Genomic DNA, 19,980 nt, shown 5'->3' on the forward strand with positions numbered 1-19,980 from the left:
CAGAGAGAAGCAGCATGCGAAATGATGATGATTTAGCAGGAGCAACACAGGTGTTAGTGACGAAAAAGCCCTTGTTAATTTGATTATTTTCACCTGTGGGTTACCTACTGTGACCTCTTAAAGCTACAGTGTAACACACTGTGATAGAGGCATTAACATTGCTCTTTTTAGAAGTTTTAAGACCAGTAATCAGTTATTTAGTTTCACTACTGTCTTCAGAAGCTGTCGTTATTGGACTAACTACAGTACAGTCACAACAGTAGCAGTCTAACGGTTTATTAACAAAAGTTAAAAAAAATAATTAACAGAAAGAGTCAGTTAATCAAAAACATTCAACTCAAATTTAAAAAAGTCCAACTAACAAAAACCCACTCCCAAAAACTGGGCCTTGGGCCCCTGGAACATGAGGTCTGGGGTCCATGGGACATGATTTAGCAGGAGCAACACAGGTGTTACTGATGACGAAAAGGCCTTCGTTTATTTGATTATTTTCACCTGTGATCCTTTCACCTGTTTACTTACTGGGACCTTTTAAAGCTACAGTGTAACACGCTGCATATTGAAGAGTGATAGATGCGTTAAAATAATGTTAATGCCTCTATCACAGCAATTATTGCTCTTTTTAGAATTTTTAAGACCAACAGCAAAGAATCAGTCGTTTTTGCTGTTTGTTTCGCTATACTATCTTTAGAAGCTGTTGCTATAGGACTAACGACAGTCATAACAATAGCAGTTTAACAGTTTATTAATAAAAGTTAGGAGACAAACAACAACCCTCCACTCTATGTCAGGAAACCAGAGAACCTGCAGAAAACCCACACACACGGAAGCCAGAAAGGCCCTTGTTCCAACCGCAACGCCCCCAACTCACAGACAGACAAACAAATAAAAATATTTATATATATATATGTATATATGTGTATGTATACATACATATATGTATATGTATATATACATGTAAGACCCACACACGAAGTGCGGAGAGCATTCAAACTCCATGCAGAAAAGCCCTTGTTCCGACCGCATCGCCCCCAACTCACAGACAGACAAACAAAATGAACCAACAAAGACACTGGGGAGGCAGGGACAATGAGACGCAGGTGAGCTATTAGGAAGGTAGTGAAGTCTTTGTTTAAGAAGTGCTTGTACAGCGTCCGCACTGAGAAACATTTCGGTCACTGCTATAAAGACATTGAGGAGAAAAAACTTACATACAACTTTGTGTGTATAGCTGAAGACGACACTGGCCATGTTGTTGGCAGAAGCTGGATGTGTGTTTATGGGTTTCATCCTCTACAGCTCAGGTATGAATGACTGTCTCCACTACTATGGTGTTGAAAATATTTAATGGATGTAATATTGCATAGAGGCCTCAGAATGCAGGGCGTGGTCTTGTTTTCAGTCGTGAAAAGTCGACGTTAGATTCATGATATTCACAATATTTTCTCATATTCTGCTCTGTACATGTAACACTGCATATCTCTGTGATCCTTTACAAGCCGTTGTGTTACTATAAAAAGTTTGAATAATTCAGTACAAACTATATTAATCATTCACATCTCACGATTGATGCATTAAAAATTAAATAACCAAAATAAAACTTCATCCTGTTTTGAAGTAAGTGCAGTACTGTGACCAACCAAGAATGACCAAATCACCAAACATTCAACTAAATGATGACACTTTTGGTGTAAAAACTGATTATGTTGACACTTTATCAGATAAGGGGTGAGTTATTGAATATGACAACCATTAAATTCATTAAACCCAAATAATAGAAAAGCACATTTTTACATAGGAAAAGCTTTAGCATAATCACCAGTGATTCGGAATTGTGTGCAAATACACTGCATATTAATCAAGGTATTGAATGTTTTCAATAAAGAATAAACCTAACCTATAAACTTAATTTGTCACACTGTGTCGAAACGCTTATAAAACAGACTAGATCCCATAATTCAACTTCAGAAAAGGGCAATTAGAATAAATAAAGTTGGATATCTGGAATACACTTATCAGTTTTTCCTCTTTTATGTTCAAAAAATAAAAATGTTAAATAAATTAAGAGAAGGAAAGAGGATTATGTATGTTTGAAACTATCAAAGTGAGAACAAATATAAATACATTTAATATAAATTAATATAAATGACTGTAGATGTTTGTCAGTTTTGTTATGGAACAAACTCAATGATGAAATGAAATAGTGTAAAAATCTTCTGGGGCTGGAATTGAAAGTCTATTGTTATGATTGTAAGTGCAATGTTATATGTATTTTCTTTACATTTCTCTGTGTTAAACGATCTTGCTTTATGTTTACATAAATAAAGATATTCATTCATTCATTTATTCATTCATCCTACATACTATTATTATAGAAATCATCTTGAACTAATCTGCTGATAAAATCTTCTTTTCTAGGGCTTTCAGTAAAAAGTCGATGTGTCCTGAAAGGTTTAACAGTGGATCTACCCTGCTCAGCTGAACCTGCCTCTGGAGCCCACAAATGGTTCATTAAACAAGAATATCATTGGTCTGAAATCTCTGCTGACAGGAATCATCAAAGATACACTCTGTCCAATGAAAGTCATCCAACCTTAAGAATCAAAGATCTAAGAGAGAGCGATAACAATGGTTATTGCTGCAGTTATAACAGTGGGTGTCAGGGGATTGAGATTCAGCTCCATGTTGCAGGTACAGTTGCTGACATTGATTTATTATCCATTTATTACTATAAAACTATCAATTTTATATACATTTAGATATATATATATATATACATATACATATATATATCTATATATATATTAATTTTGTATACACCATCATCTCAGACCTGCAGGTGAAGGTGATTCCCTCCGCAGAGGAGCACATGGTGTCACTGGTGTGTAGCACCAGCTGTGTTCTGACTGAACGTCCTGCAGTTTACGTCTGGTACCGGAACGGAGAGACCGTCTATAAGGACCGGTCACCCTGGTACCAAGAGCTGGTCAGCAGCGAGAAAGCTGTCACATACTCGTGTGCTGTCAAAGGCTACAAGCATCTCAGAGCCCCTGAGGTCTCAGTGGGTGAGCGGCTTAATGTGACACCAAGGAAAAATATTCCTCGTGAAACTAGAGCGATGTGCATGAGGTCAGCCGTTAAAATCCTGAAAGTTGTTTTTGTTTTTATAGATTCTGTCACATCGGCCTGCTTTACTGTGACCTACACTACAGGGATGATGTGTTCTCATTGGGAGAATGAGTCCTGCTCCATCACATATCCAAAGAGTTAAGTTTCACCAACCTGGTCCGTCTCTGTCCCTGTCTCTGTCTCTGTCTCTCACTCACACACACACATACAGTAAAAAAAGCTAGCATACTTTTCCATGAGAGACATTTCATTTGTACATTCTGGTCAGGAAAAAAAAGTTTGTATCTTACATTTGTTTGGCAAACTGTATCATAATGAGTTTTTTCAACATATCTAAAGTGATGATCTAAGTGATGTAGCTCATGAGCAGGGACAGTTCAAGGGAATGTATGGGCCTGGGCAAAAGGAACCACCCCCCAATACACAACAGTCACAGTCACACTGCACACTGGACGTGTCGACATACTCTCCCATGCACACCAAGCACGATGCAAATAAATGGATAAATTAAGAGGATGAGGGTCTGTTTGTGACCAGAGCAACAAATGTCTTTTAAAATATAGCTTTCACAACTTGAGATGTGAAAACCCTAAAACAGATGATCTGTTCTGTGTTTAGATTAATGTGTTTTTTTGCATTAACATGGCACAGATGACCTGATAACAAGTTGTCCCAACAGAAGTACGTGTTCAAGCTGAACCGACAGAGAACGGCCATTCCAAGCTGACCTGTAACACCAGCTGTTCTCTGATGGACCAACAAACTGCCTTCAGCTGGTACGAGAATGGAGTGTTTAAAAAAAAGATCTCGCTAGTTCCCTCCACCTCTAATAAAATATTCTACTGTGCTGTAAAGAGCAATGAGTTTCTGCTCTCTGATGAATTCTGTGAGTATGAATCAACTCACGGTCTGTCATAACTCAAACACAACAAACATGACGAAGAAATGATGTACAGTTAGATTGATTGTGTTCATATTAGTACTGTTGATATACAACCCCCTAGTGGTTGGGGGGGAAATCTTACAAATAAAAGGAGACATGGTTCCTACACTTACAATGCATTCACCTCAATCTCACTGGGTTTATGCATGTTTCATGTTCCAGTACAATCATCATTAGAACCCAAGGACGTCCATTGTTACACATGAATGTAATATAATCTCATAGGTTTTTGCCGATTAGATTGTAAAAGGCAAACTTGGAAAGTTAAACACACATTTTTGTTTTTTATTGGTATTGATTTCAGGTTTCTATGAAAACCACTGTGGGAGAGCTCATTATGCCAGCAGGAGGATCTGTGCTCTGAAGGGTTCTTCAGTTACTATTTCAAGTGCATATTTGAGTCCTGGTGAGCAGAAGACTGGATATTGGCTTAGGAGCGATATACGCAACCTGACGATTTCACATCGTATAAAGCCTCACAGCAACAAGACCCATTACAACCTGAAAATCAATACGTTGAAAAAGAATGACTCTGCAAAATACGTCTTCATAGCAGATGACAAGCGAAGGAACTGGGTGAATCCACCTGGAGTGACTTTGTTTGTCACAGGTAGGTACAATGTTAAAATATAAAAAATCTACAGTGAGTCTACAGACTATATTATTATTTCTGCCTCAGGATTAACCCTTTAACACCAAGCGTATCACAGACGACATGTTTACTCAAAAGCACTTTGCTTCACCGTAATTATGTGACAGTTTGGAAAAAAAATTCCAACGGTTTCTGAAAGCTGAGAAATTGCACATCAAAGCCAACATGGGGTTATTACGGTAATTTCACTCAGCGCCAGCGTCTTTGCCACCAGAGAGGAGAGAGTTGGAAAACACCGGTTTTTGGACATTGAAACAAAAACCCATACAATGTTATTTTAAATATGTTTTACACTGTTCAATATCTGGTGTTCGTTTACAACTACAGTGTTTTTTTCTAAATAAAACCTTTTGTTTTTCTTCATTTTAAATTGTTAATACACTATTTTAACATGCAGAAAATGTCTAACCCTAACTGCCAGATATTGAAAGTTATTCTGGAAAAATGGGCAAAAGCACATAGTTATAGGACATTTTCTGGCCCTTTTATGGTTAAAATAAGCAAAAAAAGACAGACATTTTAAAGTTTATGTTTTAAAAGGTTAAAAAAAATTCAAAAATTCTATTTATGAAGATAAGGCCCAATGTTTGTCTCCTGGTATTCCAGAATTGCTATTTGGTGTGATTTTGAGGCTTTTATCTTTAGGTTAAAAAGTTGGAAAGGGATGATAACAAAAGCTTTGTTATTTAGGTTTTGAGATAAAATGCTCCTTTACATTTTAATGACCATTTTTCAGACCTGAGTGTGCAGTTTGCTCCCTCTGCAGTGGTGACTGAGGGGCAGAGAGTCACAGTTACCTGCAGAACCAGCTGTCCTCTGGCTAATGACACCAACTACATTTGGTATTTCAACAATCAAACACTGGACCGGACTAAAAGACACAGCAAACACCTGGTTTTAGACCTAGTCAGCAGTCAGCATGTGGGAAACTACATCTGTGCAGTGGAAACACAAACACACAGGTCAGATGAAGGAGTTCTCACAGTCCACAGAAAAACGGGGATACCGGCTGTCGCCAGAGTCGTTGTTTTTCTTCTGGTTTTGATTATACCCACTGTCGTCTTCATGTGGAGGTGAGCAGCACTGTTCATTTTCAGCTAATTCATACTCTAACCTGGCTTCATCTCTCAATTGTTTTATGTTCAATACCTAGAAAAAAGACGACTTGCAGAAAGCCTCCTGGAGCTAAAACCTCTGACAACGTGGAACAGGTAAAAAAAATAGCATTTAGTAAAAACATTTTTCTCCTTTTTTTTATAGCTGCAAAGAATGATGTCCGTTTCATTTTAAGGGAACGCCCATGAAGTAAAAGTGGCAATCCTAAAGAAAGGTATCCGAGGTAGATATATGTAGATAAATATCAAAATCTTATATTGATTAATGGCTATCTTTAAAGTCAGCTCAACAGTCAACATGTGTGTACTTTGACAGAGACAGTTGAGGAGACGGTCATTACTGTTTTGGATTAGAATACTGACTCCAGTAGTAGTAGCCAGTATTATCCAGTATAAGATTATACTGCCACAGGGGTAGGGCCACAGTATGCTATTCTTCACACCACGTCACACCACTGTCCACTGGGTCAATGCTGGTGAGGCCGCACACTTTGATGTCCCTCTTGACACACTCAATCCAGGTTTTCCTCGGTCTACCATGACCTCTGTTGTGTAGCAAATGCAATTTGGTGATAGTGTTGATGCAGCCACTGGCTCGTTCAACATGCCCGTACCACCGGAGTCGGCGCGACCGCAAGCGATGTCCTCAACCCCAAGTCTTGCATATAGGGCAGCCGAAGGCGTCTCATCCTGGGGTTTGATGCCTTAGATCCATCTAATCATGGATCTGTCGTTGCTGGAAATCCGAGGCGGTAGGGGCCCCAAGTTTCACTCCCATGTAGCATGGCTGATCATACGCTGGAGTTGAACACCTTGCCACGGGTTTTGAAGAGTAGGTGCCTAGATGTTAGGATGGGCAGGAACTTCTTAAACTTTCCCCAGGCAATGCAACATCTGGTAGTGACAGTGAGCTCACACGCACCACCAGCACAGAGCATGTCCCCAAGGTAACAGAAGCTGGCTTCCATGTCCAGCACCACCTCGTCCACTGGGTCTTGTATTGTAGGGTGACCATCTAGTGGTCTGGCTTTGCCTCGACACCTCGGACAGATGTATTTCTGCATGGCTAGTAAGCTACCTCTTATGCCGCAGCATTTCTTGTGGACCCAGAGCTCGCATTCGGTGCACTGGATTGAGTTGACACCAACACCGGAGCGACATACCACACACAGGAAGAAGCCAGTGTCCTTCAGTTTGCTCAGACTCTGGCCGGATATCATGATCTTTGTCCTTTTCACGTTAACCCGGAGGCCCTTGTGTTTCAATTCACGGGACAGAGCTTCTAGGAACAGATGAACAGTAGGGGACTGAGCACCGATCCCTGATGCACCCCCACTCCAACACCAAACTCCTCGCTGTATTGTCTGTTGAAGCGCACACAGCTTTTGCATACATGGCCTGGATCACCTTCACAGCCCACTCCTCAACACCAAGACTTCTCAGTGCCCACCACAGCACCCTTCTGGGAACTCGGTCAAAGGCCTTCTCCAGATCTACGAAGGCAGAGTAAAGAGGTTTATTTGTGGCAATGAACTTCTCTTATAACTGACGAACGATGAAGATGGCATCAGTGGTGCTTCTGCCAGGCACAAAGGCAAACTGAAGATCGTCAATGTTCACCATCTTACGGATAGTCGAGTCCAACATGCATTCCAGTAACTTCTTGACGTGGTCCGTGAGCTTGAGGCCCCTGTAGTTGCCCCGGCTCCAATGCTTTTTGTTTTTTCAAATAAGTTGTGAATGCCGAGTCAGCATTTCTTTGCTTCTGGTTTTTATGAATTAGGTTTAGCATCTGTCAAATCAGGCATTTGGTAGAGTTAATTTTAACAGTGGTGACTGGAGGAAGTAAGTGCAGAACATGGAATTTTAAGGATGAAGTGATGAGAATTTTGTGGTCAAAAGTGGAGGCCATTGTGACTTTTTCTAACCTTTTGTGGGAGGGTTTTTTTATTTTTTCAAATATGGCACATATGTTCACTTGGACTCATAGCATTAACTGCTTAGATTTAGGTGGCCAATGATTTCAACCAGCAAAAAGGTTGCTGGTTCGAATGCAGAGGTTAATTGGACGCTCTAAATTACTTGCATGTGTGAGTGAATGATTGTTCATCAGAAAGCCCCCAATCTCCCCACAGCAAGCCATTTACCGTCACAATGACTCCGAAACAGTTCAATTTATTTCCCATTTATCGGAATTATAGTCTCAATAATTGTAAATACAGTAGCTTTGTTCATGAAAAAGATCAACATCTTTGAATTCTGATTTCTTCTCTCTCTGTATTAGATAAGCCTTGGCCATGAGTATGACGGCATCTAGGCTCCACCACCAGAGCAGGTCGAGTTCGTCTACAGCACAGTTACGTTTCCAAACTCCACAGACGTCGTCTACTCCACTGTCAAACCACATTAGCCCCAAGCATATATAGGCTAACATATCTATCCCTCTTTTTTCACCTCTTTTATCAACATAGTTTTTAGGGGTGTGAATTGCAATCTGTCAAAATGACGGATGGCTCTCAGATTTTCCCTCACTGTTTTAAAAAAACGGTCAATGACGGAAAATATTCGGTTAACGCGACCCCTGGTGTGTATATCTGTTTCCATATTTGTACATATAGTGTAGGAACTTATTTCAGTTCTGAGCGTGTGAACAGCAATTAAGTGCGAATGAGTGAGCAGGCCAGTGTCACACATGAAAACCACAATGACACGTAAAGTAAGCTGATAGACACACATGGCCTCTTTTGGGAAGAGGAACTACGGCATTTTGGTTTGCATGAGTTGTTTGTTCTCACCACATTGCTATTTTCACTGTGAAACTTACAAGATGTGATGTTAAGTTCTCTTTGTTTTCTTACACTTCAGCTGCAACTTTTTTTTCAAATGAATAAATTAATGAATCTCACTTCCTTAACTTAGCCTAAAATGGCTAAGCTACGCAATAACTTACTAATGTGTTCCAATGCTAGTGGTCCAAGATGAAATCTTAACAAAAAGAAATGCATTAGTTTATGTTAAGATAAATGTGGTATATAATAGTATTTGGTTTTCAATTGGACATGTTTTATCCCTAGGAACAAATTAGTAAGTTTTAAAAAAACTTAAAATTTGCATCAAAATCAATGTTTCTGCCAATCATTTACCAATCTCTTTTTATTTTTTGGAGTTGTGTAAACATACTGGCCTTTAAAGGGTCAAAACTTCGAAAATATTATTACTATTTGATATGTATATTTCAGTCTGAAGTAGTAATAAAGACTGTCTCATTTGAAGTGAAAAAGAAATATTAATATATAATATTTTTACAGCAGTTTTTGGGTAAGTGACATTTTCTGCCTCTAGAAACAAATGAGTAAGTTTTTTAAAGGAAAACTTAAGGGTTAATCAAACATACAGTCAAACATACAGATACAGGGGCAGAAAGACACCAGATAAGCTATGGCTCTATGACTGCAACAATGAAACAAAGCAATCATGTATACAACATAAGTCAATATTAATATAGTTTATTAATATACCAGTTTTCACATCATTGTTTCATCCAAATACAAAAAAAAACATAGGATATTATTATTATTCTTATGTTAAGTTTACTTTGTGCAAGTAGCAAGGAGTCTTTGTTTCTCTCTCTCTTTCAAGTAAGTTGATCATTCAAGTCTCATTTTCAGTCCTGTTGTAATGCTACAACCTCATAACCTCACGTGGTTATGAGGTTGGATATTTTTGTTTAAAGTCAGAGCGGATACATGATAAACGCATGTAAGTAAGTCGGAGCAGCGCCGCTGGAGTGTGCAGCTCGCCATACGAGTTGTTCTCATAAGATGACAAGAATATGATGATTAGCAAAAAACAGGTCGAGGCACAAATGGGTTTCCTACTTCAGAAAAGATGGAAAACACATACATGCAGAATCAAATATCACAAACAAAAACATTGGCCGTTTCTCAATACTCAAGTAAGCAAGTATGTATGTATTGTTCTGCTGTTTGAATGGTGGCTGGCGCCAAGTGCTGCAGCCTCATTACCGCCACCTACGGTGTTGATAAATGAAAAAAGGTTTATTTTTCAAAGTGCTTTTGTTGTTATCTGTTCTGCTACTTAGTGTTCGGTGCTATACGTGCATTTTGTTTCCCCCGTAATAATCCCATTGTTCCTGCCTTGTTTTTTTCAAAAATAATTGGATCATTTCCAGCCGTCATTTATTGAAATCATTCTTGACTACATTTTGTTCTGGTGTCTGCATTTACAAACCTGACAAAGCCATTAAGTTAGTTCAGTTACGTACACTTAATCCTTTTCAGTGCATGTTCCTTTATCTGTATTATGACCCAGAGAGAAGCAGCATGCGAAATGATGATGATTTAGCAGGAGCAACACAGGTGTTAGTGAAGAAAAGACCCTTGTTAATTTGATTATTTTCACCTGTGGGTTACCTACTGTGACCTCTTAAAGCTACAGTGTAACACACTGTGATAGAGGCATTAACATTGCTCTTTTTAGAAGTTTTAAGACCAGTAATCAGTTATTTAGTTTCACTACTGTCTTCAGAAGCTGTCGTTATTGGACTAACTACAGTACAGTCACAACAGTAGCGGTCTAACGGTTTATTAACAAAAGTTAAAAAAAATAATTAACAGAAAGAGTCAGTTAATCAAAAACATTCAACTCAAATTTAAAAAAATCAAACTAACAAAAACCCACTCCCAAAAACTGGGCCTTGGGCCCCTGGAACATGAGGTCTGGGGTCCATGGGACATGATTTAGCAGGAGCAACACAGGTGTTACTGATGACGAAAAGGCCTTCGTTTATTTGATTATTTTCACCTGTGATCCTTTCACCTGTTTACTTACTGGGACCTTTTAAAGCTACAGTGTAACACGCTGCATATTGAAGAGTGATAGATGCAACAACTTTGCTCTTTTTTAGCTCGTTTTAAGACCAGCAGCAGCAAAATAATCAGTCATTTTTGCTGTTTGTTTCACTACATTTACATGTTAGCATTTAGCAGACACTTTTATCCAGAGCGACTTATAAAAGAGGAATAAGCTACATAGAAGTAGTCTTGGAAAGAACTCCCCTAGATAGGAACAACCCTCCACAGAAGTTGCGGAAAACCCACACACGAAGTGCGGAGAGCATTCAAACTCCATGCAGAAAGGCCCTTGTTCCGACCGCATCGCCCCCAACTCACAGACAGACAAACAAAATGAACCAACAAAGACACTGGGGAGGCAGGGACAATGAGACACAAGTGAGACTAACAAGACACAGGCGAATCACATGAGGGAGCGACAGGGAAAGTCCAACTTAACAAGGTACACGTAAAACTTCAAAAATAAAGCAGGAAACAAAGAAAACAGGAAACCAGAGACACAACTAAAAACCCAAGGTAGATGATGCAGGAAAGCAACACTACTACAACCTGCTGCCTTCATTTGGAACTCATGAGTGTGGTTGAGTCCTGTGTGCACCGTTGCTTAGCAACGGCAAAATGGCCTCTGTATTGTCAATATTGCTTCATTTAGAAGCTGTGGTGACAAGTTAGCAAGCAAAGTGGCAGCTTACTCACTATTGGGGAAATACACAGAGCTCTGCTTTCATAGAAGAAGAGCTGTTAGGAAGGAAGTGATGTCTTTGTGTAAGAAGTGCTTGTTAAGCGTCCGCACTGAGAAACGTCTTTTTTTCATTTGTGGTTTTGACATTTCAGTCACTGCTATAAAGACATTGAAGAGAAGAAACTTACATACAACTTTGTGTGTATAGCTGAAGACGACACGGGCCATGTTGTTGGCAGAAGCTGGATGTGTGTTTATGGGTTTCATCCTCTACAGCTCAGGTATGAATGACTGTCTCCACTACTATGGTGTTGAAAATATTTAATGGATGTAATATTGCATAGAGGCTTTAGAATGCAGGGCGTGGTCTTGTTTTCAGTCGTGAAAAGTCGACGTTAGATTCATGATATTCACAATATTTTCTCATATTCTGCTCTGTACGTGTAACACTGCATATCTCTGTGATCCTTAACAAGGCGTTGTGTTACTATAAAAAGTTTGAATAATTCAGTACAAACTATATTAATCATTCACATCTCACGATTGATGCATTAAAAATTAAATTACCAAAATAAAACTTCATCCTGTTTTGAAGTAAGTGCAGTACTGTGACCAACCAAGAATGACCAAATCACCAAACATTCAACTAAATGATGACACTTTTGGTGTAAAAACTGATTATGTTGACACTTTATCAGATAAGGGGTGAGTTATTAAATATGACAACCATTAAATTCATTAAACCCAAATGATAGAAAAGCAGTGTTGTGCAGAATTGTGTGCAAATACACTGCATATTAATCAAGGTATTGAATGTTTTCAATAAAGAATAAACCTAACCTATAAACCTCATTTGTCACACTGTGTCGAAACGCTTATAAAACAGACTTAGATCCCATAATTCAACTTCAGAAAAGAGCAATTAGAATAATAAATAAAGTTGGATATCTGGAATACACTTATCAGTTTTTCCTCTTTTATGTTCAAAAATTAAAAATGTTAAATAAATTAAGAGAAGGGAAGAGGATTATGTATGTTTGAAACTATCAAAGTGAGAACAAATATAAATACATTTAATATAAATTAATATAAATGACTGTAGATGTTTGTCAGTTTTGTTATGGAACAAACTCAATGATGAAATGAAATAGTGTAAAAATCTTTTGGGGCTGGAATTGAAAGTCTATTGTTATGATTGTAAGTGCAATGTTATATGTATTTTCTTTACATTTCTCTGTGTTAAACGATCTTACTTTATGTTTACATAAATAAAGATATTCATTCATTCATTTATTCATTCATCCTACACACTATTATTATAGAAATCATATTGAACTAATCTGCTGATAAAATCTTCTTTTCTAGGGCTTTCAGTAAAAAGTCGATGTGTCCTGAAAGGTTCAACAGTGGATCTACCCTGCTCAGCTGAACCTGCATCTGGAGCCCACAAATGGTTCATTAAACAAGAATATCATTGGTCTGAAATCTCTGCAGACAGGAATCATCAAAGATACACTCTGTCCAATGAAAGTCATCCAACCTTAAGAATCAAAGATCTAAGAGAGAGTGATAACAATGATTATTGCTGCAGTTATAAAAAAAGTGGTTGTTGGATGAAAGAAATTAAGCTCCATGTTGCAGGTACAGTTGCTGACATTGATTTATTATCCATTTATTACTATAAAACTATCCATTTTATATATATTTATATAAAATTGATAGATATAAATTGATAAATATATATATATTAATTTTGTATACACCATTGTCTCAGACCTGCAGGTGAAGGTGATTCCCTCCGCAGAGGAGCACATGGTGTCACTGGTGTGCAGCATCAGCTGTGTTCTGACTGAAGGTCCTGCAGTTTACGTCTGGTACCGGAACAGAGAGACCGTCTATAAGGACCGGTCACCCTGGTACCAAGAGCTGGTCAGCAGCGAGAAAGCTGTCACATACTCGTGTGCTGTCAAAGGCTACAAGCATCTCAGAGCCCCTGAGGTCTCAGTGGGTGAGCGGCTTAATGTGACACCAAGGAAAAATATTCCTCGTGAAACTAGAGCGATGTGCATGAGGTCAGCTGTTAAAATCCTGAAAGTTGTTTTTGTTTTTATAGATTCTGTCACATCGGCTTGCTTTACTGTGACCTACACTACAGGGATGATGTGTTCTCATTGGGAGAATGAGTCCTGCTCCATCACATATCCAAAGAGTTAAGTTTCACCAACCTGGTCTGTCTCTGTCTCTGTCTCTGTCTCTCACTCACACACACACATACAGTAAAAAAAGCTAGCTTACTTTTCCATGAGAGACATTTCATTTGTACATTCTGGTCAGGAAAAAAAAGTTTGTATCTTACGTTTGTTTGGCAAACTGTATCATAATGAGTTTTTTCAACATATCTAAAGTGATGATCTAAGTAATGTAGCTCATGAGCAGGGACAGTTCAAGGGAATGTATGGGCCTGGGCAAAAGGAACCACCCCCCAATACACAACAGTCACAGTCACACTGCACACTGGACGTGTCGACATACTCTCCCATGCACACCAAGCACGATGCAAATAAATGGATAAATTAAGAGGATGAGGGTCTGTTTGTGACCAGAGCAACAAAAGTCCTTTAAAATATAGCTTTCACAACTTGAGATGTGAAAACACTAAAACAGATGATCTGTTCTGTGTTTAGATTAATGTGTTTTTTTTGCATTAACATGGCACAGATGACCTGATAACAAGTTGTCCCAACAGAAGTACGTGTTCAAGCTGAACCGACATGGGGCAACCATTCCAAGCTGACCTGTAACACCAGCTGTTCTCTGATGGACCAACAAACTGCCTTCAGCTGGTACGAGAATGGAGTGTTTGTACAAAAGATCTCGCTAGTTCCCTCCACCTCTACTAAAATATTCTCCTGTGCTGTAAAGAGCAATGAGTTTCTGCTCTCTGATGAATTCTGTGAGTATGAATCAACTCACGGTCTTTCATAACTCAAACACAACAAACATGACTAAGAAATGATGAACAGTTAGATTGATTGTGTTCATATTAGTACTGTTGATATACAACCCCCTAGTGGTTGGGGGGGAAATCTTACAAATAAAAGGAGACATGGCTCGTACACTTACAATGCATTCACCTCAATCTCACTGGGTTTATGCATGTTTCATGTTCCAGTACAATCATCATTAGAACCCAAGGACGTCCATTGTTACACATGAATGTAATATAATCTCATAGGTTTTTGCCGATTAGATTGTAAAAGGCAAACTTGGAAAGTTAAATACAAATTTTGTTTTTTTATTGGTATTGATTTCAGGTTTAGATGAAAACCACTGTGGGAGAGTTAATTATGCCAGCAGGAGGATCTGTGCTCTGAAGGGTTCTTCAGTTACTATTTCAAGTGAATATTTGAGTCCTGGTGAGCAGAAGACTGGATATTGGCTTAGGAGCGATATACGCAACCTGAAGACTTCACATCGTATAAAGCATCACAGCAACAAGACCCACCACAACCTGAAAATCAATACGTTGAAAAAGAATGACTCGGCAAAATACGTCTTCATAGCAGATGACAAGCGAATGAACTGGGTGAATCCAACTGGAGTGACTTTGTTTGTAACAGGTACGTACAATGTTAAAATGAAAAAATTCTACAGTGAGTCTACAGACTATATTATTATTCATGCCTCAGGATTAACCCTTTAACACCAAGCGTATCACAGACGACATGTTTGCTCAAAAGCACTTTGCTTCACCGTAATTATGTGACAGTTTGGAAAAAAAATTCCAACGGTTTCTGAAAGCTGAGAAATTGCACATCAAAGCCAATGTGAGGTTATTACGGTAATTTCACTCACAAAATCTTTTGTTTTTCTTCATTTTAAATTGTTAATACACTATTTTAACATGCAGAAAATGTTAACAACTGCCAGATATTGAAAGTTATTCTGGAAAAATTGGCAAAAGCACTTAGTTATAGGACATTTTCTGGCCCTTTTATGGTTAAAATAAGCAACAACAAAAAAAGATGGACATTTTAAAGCTTATGTTTTAAAAGGTTAAAAAAATGTCAAATTCTATTTATGAAGATAAGGCCCAATCTTTGTCTCCTGGTATTCCAGAATTGCTGTTTGGTGTGATTTTGAGGCTTTTATCTTTAGGTTAAAAAGTTGGATAGGGATGATAACAACAGCTTTGTTATTTAGGTTTTGAGATAAAATGCTCCTTTACATTTTAATGACCATTTTTCAGACCTGAGTGTGCAGTTTGCTCCCTCTGCAGTGGTGACTGAGGGGCAGAGAGTCACAGTTACCTGCAGAACCAGCTGTCCTCTGGCTAATGACACCAACTACATTTGGTATTTCAACAATCAAACACTGGACCGGACTAAAAGACACAGCAAACACCTGGTTTTAGACCCAGTCAGCAGTCAGCATGTGGGAAACTACATCTGTGCAGTGGAAAAACAAAGACACAGGTCAGATGAAGGAGTTCTCACAGTCCACAGAAAAACGTGGATACCGGCTGTCGTCGGAGTCGTTGCTGTTCTCCTGGTTTTGATTATACCCACTGTCGTCTTCATGTGGAGGTGAGCAGCACTGTTCATTTTCAGCTAATTCATACTCTAACCTGGCTTCATCTCTCAATTGTTTTATGTTCACTAACTAGAAAAAAGACGACTTGCAGAAAGTCTCCTGGAGCTAAAACCTCTGACAACGTGGAACAGGTAAAAAAAAATACTTAGAACATTTAGTAAAAACATTTTTCTTATTTTTATCTAACTGCAAAGAATGATCTCCGTTTGATTTTAAGGGAACACCTTAAAAGGTAGAAAGGTACCCAAGGTAGATATACTGTATGTAGATAAATATCAAAATCTTATATTGATCAATGGCTATCTTTAAAGTCAGCGCAACAGTCAACATGTGTGTACTTTGACATAGACAGTTGAGGAGACGGTCATTACTGTTTTGGATTAGAATACTGACTCCAGTAGTAGTAGCCAGTATTATCCAGTATAAGATTATACTGCTGCGGGGGTCCCTGCCACAGGGGTAGGGCCACAGTATGCTAGTCTTCACACCACGTTTCCAGGCGACTCTGTCCAGTGGGTCAATGCTGGTGAGGCCGCACACTTTGATGTCCCTCTTGACACACCCAATCCAGGTTTTCCTCGGTCCACCACCTCGTCCACTGTGACTTGTATTGTAGGGTGACCATCTAGTGGTCTGGCTTTGCCTCGACACCTCTGACAGATGTACAGATGTGTCCTTCAGTTTGCTCAGACCCTGGCCGGATATCATGATCTTTGTCCTTTTCACGTTAACCCTGAGGCCCTTGTGTTTCAATTCACGAGACAGAGCTTCTAGGAACAGATGAACAGCAGGGGACTGAGCACCGATCCCTGATGCACCCCCGCTCCAACACCAAAACTCCTCGCTGTATTGTCTGTTGAAGCGCACGCGGCTTTTGCATACATGGCCTGGATCACCTTCACAGCCCACTCCTCAACACCAAGACTTCCCAGTGCCCCCCACAGCACCCTTCCGGGAACTCAGTCAAAGGCCTTCTCCACAGTTATGAAGTTGAAGTAAAGAGGTTTATTTGCGGCAATGAACTTCTCTTAAAACTGATGCACGATGAAGATGGCATCAGTGGGGCCTCTGCAAAGGCGAACTGAAGATCGTCAATGTTCACCATCTTACGGATAGTCGAGTCCAACATGCATTCCAGTAACTTTAACGCGTGGTCCGTGAGCTTGAGGCCCCTGTCGTTGCCCCGGCTCCAATACTTTTTGTTTTTTTCAAATAAGTAACGCAGAGTCAGCATTTCTTTGCTTCTGGTTTTGATGGGTTAAGTTTAGCATTTTTCAAATCAGGCATGTGATAGAGTTAATTTTAACAGTGGTGACTGGAGGAAGTAAGTTTAGAACACAGAATCTTAAGGATGAAGTGATGAGAATTTAGTGGTCAAAAGTTAAGGCCATTGCGACCTTTTCTAACCTTTTGTGGGAGGTTTTTTAAATTTTTTTTAATTTGGCACATATGTTCACTTGGACTCATAGCATTAACTGCTTAGATTTAGGTGGCCAATGATTTCAACCAGCAAAACGGTTGCTGGTTTTGCATGCAGAGCTTAATTGGATGCTCTAAATTACCTGCACGTGTGAGTGAATGATTGTTCATCAGAAAGCCCCAAATCTCGCTGCAGCAAGCCATTTAACCATCACAATGACTCCGAAACAGTTCAATTTATTTCCCATTTATCGGAATTATCAGAATCAGAATCAGCTTTATTGGCCAAGTATGTGAACACATACAAGGAATTTGACTCCGGTTTTATCAAACACACGCTGTACATTAAATGTAAACATCAACATAACTTAACATACATTCAACAAAGGTGAATAAATAAGGTGTCCTGAGGTCCGGTCTATTTTTAAATATATATATTTAAGTATATAAACTATAAGGTGCAAAATAGTGAATAAATAAATAAACTGGTCAAGTGTTCAGTAGTGTGACGGCCTGGGGGAAAAAAACTGTTCTTGTGTCTAGCAGTTTTGGTGTACAGTGTTCTGTAACGCCTGCCAGAGGGAAGAAGATCAAAAAGGTTATTTCCGGGATGTGATGGATCTGCAGAGATACTACCTGCCCGTTTCTTGACTCTGGATGTGTTCAAGTCCTGGATGGTGGGCAGTTTAACACCATTATTCACATAGTAACATCTTTGAATTCTGATTTCTTCTCTCTCTTTATTAGATAAGCCTTGGCCATGAGTATGACGACATCTTGGCTCCACCACCAGAGCCGGTCGAGCTCAACTACAGCACAGTTATGTTTCCAAACTCCACAGACGTCCTCTACTCCACTGTCAAAACACATTAGCCCCAAGCATATAAAGGTGTTGTGTCAAAACCTGGTTCACTGAGCAAAGAGCCACAATCCCACCAACTAACGGATCCCTGACACTCCAAACCTGCAGGGGGCAACCACATCAGTGGTGGAGCCCCAGGTAACAGGAAGGAAGTGCCTGAGGAATACCGGAAGCATGGTGTGAAATGTTTGGAGGTGGTTCAGTCACCTTGCTTTCTCCTGGAGACACCTCACAGCCATAGCTCCTGATCAACAATTGAAGACACCACTGGTATAGAAGTGTTGAACTTTAAGTTTGGAGGCTACACTTCCCAAATGCCTTTGATGTGTGTGTTTGTGGATGCAATGTTTTATTTAAATTGAGTAATTTGGAAACTTCTTTATATGATTTATGATGATAGAGATGATTTGAAGTACTTTGTTACTTGTGCTTTTGTTACTGGTACTTTAATCATAACCTTTGGTGTAGCTTTGTTACTTTAATGATTAACCTTTTTGGAGTGATTTAAGTTAATTAATCTGAATAAGTCTTCATTTATCAAGTAAAATTAACATTATTATTATCATTTATTATTTATATTAAGAAGTATGAACTGAAATGATATGCTATTAATGGCTTTGTTTTTCTGTTTATCCTAGGTTATTAACCTATTCTGTTACGTCCTGTTCATCCCATTCTGCCCCAAAATAAAAAACTGAAGATTGAACAGAATTGAGTTGTCCATCGTCGTCCTTCAACAGTTGATCAGCCGTTTTTCAAGTTTGGGCAGAGCTGTAGCCAACATATACACACTAAAACAACACATAACTTGACAATTTCCCTGTTTGCAAAAAAGGTCTGGTACCCATAACTATCTCTTTGTATTGCTCCCAGCACGGTTTGGCTGTCCAGCAGATGGAGCCAACGTTCCACTTGCATTCGACTGTGCTTTTCGATGTATCTTCTGAGTCTTGCAGCAAAGACGGCACCACATACTTCTGCTTTCACTGGTTCTCCTTTTTGGTCAAGTGGTGTGAGCTTTGCTTTGGCCTCAACAAGCCGGAACAGGATGCCTTGCTCGGTCTCCCACCTGAAGTACACAACAGCGCCATAGCTCTGGTCACTTCCGTCAGAGAATGTTACTCCCCAGGGTGCTCCAATCCTTTTGACTGGTGTGAGGCTTCTGTGGAAGGTGATTTGGTTGAGCCGGGTGTATTCCTCAAACAGGTGGATAGCTTCTTCTCTAAGTCTTCCAGACAGAGGTTTGTCCCATGTGTCTCGCGTTAGAGCTTTGCCTCCAGCTTCCTGAAAAGCTTTTCTGACTAGGATGGCTCCCTTTTGTTTGGTAGGTGTGGCAAGGCCTATGGGATCATACAGGCTAGCCACTTGGCTAAGAAGTTGTCTTCTGGTCAGTGGGTTTGGAGTTTTTTCTCTTACCTCTTCTCCAAGAAGATTTTGGCTGATTCTCATCTTCTTTTTTCTCTTTGAGAAGTTGATTGAAGTCATGAGATACAGTTTGTCAGATTCAACCAGGTACCCAACTCCAAGGGCTCTGTTGTCTCCTTCTCTCCTTTGGTTGGGAAGAATGAAGACTTGATCTGACGATTCTGGATGTTCTGATGCATTTGTCTGCCTCCCACTTTGGCCTGACCAGACCCACGGCTTGAGGAAGAATCCGCCTGCTTTCAGGATTTCTACGACTGTTTTGGTGGTTTTGTCTAGCTTGTCCAGG

At 39.4% G+C, this 19,980-nt stretch overlaps 2 protein-coding genes across 2 annotated transcripts; both read left to right on the forward strand.

Annotated features, from left to right (window-relative positions):
- The first annotated feature begins 1,205 nt into the window (after positions 1-1,205).
- On the forward strand, positions 1,206-4,047 carry LOC131466766 (uncharacterized). Its single transcript, XM_058640203.1, has 5 exons — positions 1,206-1,304; positions 2,419-2,691; positions 2,832-3,065; positions 3,171-3,266; positions 3,809-4,047. The coding sequence occupies exons 1-5, from the start codon at positions 1,250-1,252 to the stop codon at positions 4,045-4,047; spliced, it is 897 nt and encodes a 298-aa protein (XP_058496186.1). The 5' UTR covers positions 1,206-1,249.
- A 7,475-nt stretch (positions 4,048-11,522) lies between these two features.
- Positions 11,523-18,790, forward strand: LOC131466518 (uncharacterized). The gene is made up of 9 exons (XM_058639802.1): positions 11,523-11,676; positions 12,761-13,036; positions 13,170-13,403; positions 13,509-13,604; positions 14,142-14,348; positions 14,710-15,015; positions 15,645-15,981; positions 16,062-16,119; positions 18,155-18,790. Exons 1-9 carry the CDS (start codon positions 11,622-11,624, stop codon positions 18,278-18,280), a joined length of 1,695 nt encoding a protein of 564 aa, XP_058495785.1. The 5' UTR covers positions 11,523-11,621; the 3' UTR covers positions 18,281-18,790.
- Positions 18,791-19,980: the final 1,190 nt, after the last annotated feature.

The sequence above is a fragment of the Solea solea genome, chromosome 10, assembly GCF_958295425.1.
Source record: "Solea solea chromosome 10, fSolSol10.1, whole genome shotgun sequence".
Lineage (NCBI taxonomy): Eukaryota > Metazoa > Chordata > Actinopteri > Pleuronectiformes > Soleidae > Solea > Solea solea.

Excerpts from the sequence above, each read along its gene's own strand:
- LOC131466766 (XM_058640203.1), top strand. The coding sequence starts at position 1,250 with ATGTTGTTGGCAGAAGCTGGATGTGTGTTTATGGGTTTCATCCTCTAC. Across the intron at positions 2,692-2,831 it reads GATTCAGCTCCATGTTGCAG|ACCTGCAGGTGAAGGTGATT; the intron begins GTACAGTTGCTG and ends CCATCATCTCAG. Across the intron at positions 3,066-3,170 it reads AGCCCCTGAGGTCTCAGTGG|ATTCTGTCACATCGGCCTGC; the intron begins GTGAGCGGCTTA and ends TTGTTTTTATAG.
- LOC131466518 (XM_058639802.1), top strand. The coding sequence starts at position 11,622 with ATGTTGTTGGCAGAAGCTGGATGTGTGTTTATGGGTTTCATCCTCTAC. Across the intron at positions 15,016-15,644 it reads AGTGACTTTGTTTGTAACAG|ACCTGAGTGTGCAGTTTGCT; the intron begins GTACGTACAATG and ends ACCATTTTTCAG. Across the intron at positions 15,982-16,061 it reads ACTGTCGTCTTCATGTGGAG|AAAAAAGACGACTTGCAGAA; the intron begins GTGAGCAGCACT and ends TTCACTAACTAG.